This window comes from Propithecus coquereli, unplaced genomic scaffold, assembly GCF_000956105.1.
Source record: "Propithecus coquereli isolate 6110/MARCELLA unplaced genomic scaffold, Pcoq_1.0 Scaffold222, whole genome shotgun sequence".
Lineage (NCBI taxonomy): Eukaryota > Metazoa > Chordata > Mammalia > Primates > Indriidae > Propithecus > Propithecus coquereli.
Window position 1 is genome coordinate 1736615 of NW_012147412.1, and position 1365 is coordinate 1737979.

Sequence of the window (1365 nt, forward strand, 5' to 3'; positions counted from 1 at the left end):
TCTCTACAGAAAAATAGAAAAACTAGCCAGGTGTGGTGGCGCGCACCTGTAGTTCCAGCTACTTGGGAAGCTGAGGCAGGAGGATTGCTTGAGCACAGGAGTTTGGGGTTGCAGTGAGCTATGATGAGGCCACTGCACTGTAGCCCTGGCAACAGAGCCAGACCCTGCCTTCTTTTTAAAAACAAAACAAACACTTCTCCCTTTGTTCTGTCAATGGGAATGTCACCAGAACAGGTACTCCCTGATTTCTATGGTTGTGTTGGCAGCATAGATACCTTTTAGAGAATTTATCTTAGGTCTCAGCGCTAAAACAGAAATCTCTGAAATATGAATCCTTGAAGGAGAGAAATGGAGCTGAAACTTGTAGCTGACAGAGTAAACCCTGCATTCCCATCTTTACTACTTGTCATATTGCCACAGGATGCAGTAGGAAAGAACACTAAAGTGGAATTGGATTTGGGCTTAATAGCTTAATGACCTTAGAGAAAAACTTCCTGTCCCTGTGTCTGATATGAAGAGATTAGACTAGACATTATATTTAAGTCCTCTCTGGCTTAAAAGATGGCATACAGAGGATTCTGGTATCAGAAGACTTGTACCACATGTGATTGTTCTTAAATCGGGAACTTTCTAGTTTCTGAAAAATTTTTGCTTAGAAAAAGTAGACATGGTAAGTAATTGTTACATGTGTTTATTTTTTAGGGGCTAAGATGGATCTTGTACTCAATGTTGCAGATTATTATTTTTTTACACCGTACATATATCCAGCCACGTGGCCAGAGGATGATATCTTCCGACAAACTATTAGTCTCCTGATTGTAACAAATATTGGTGCTTATATCCTTTATTTCTTCTGTGCGACACTGAGCTATTATTTTGTCTATGATCATGCATTAATGAAACATCCACAATTTTTAAACGTAAGAGATTTTCTTACCTATTTTCTAACTACTGTTACAGTAAAAATAATATGATGAATTTGTGAGATTTTCAGATTAAACTGATTATGTATAATTTTAGCAATTAAACTTTTGAGACCAGCCACAAACAAGTTAGATATTTTTGTGAGAGCTAATCTCTTCTCTCCTTTCCTTAATTTAAACAAATCTAGCTTTTTTTTAAAAAGCTATAAGTCTGATATCTTATCTCGCTAGATACATAGAGGAGAACTTCTATGCTGATATTGAAGAATAAATAAATGCACACGTTTATGTAATTCTTCTAATATATGACTTTCACAAATTGAATTTTTTTTTTTTTTTTTTTTTGGGTCTAGATAGGGGATTCAATCTCACTAGTTTTGGAGTTGTTTAGAAATCGTTTTTCCATTTCAGTTATTTGTATTTGTTGCTCCAAGGACTGACC

At 35.8% G+C, this 1365-nt stretch overlaps 1 protein-coding gene across 1 annotated transcript in view; it reads left to right on the forward strand.

The window, feature by feature from the left end:
* The window catches only part of SC5D (sterol-C5-desaturase), a 17903-nt gene that overhangs the window by 7831 nt on the left and 8707 nt on the right, over positions 1–1365 (forward strand). Inside the window, exon 2 of the mRNA XM_012644917.1 lies at positions 703–920. Coding sequence (XP_012500371.1) covers positions 711–920 — 210 coding nt within the window. The 5' untranslated portion in view covers positions 703–710. The remainder of the gene's footprint in view (positions 1–702; positions 921–1365) is intronic.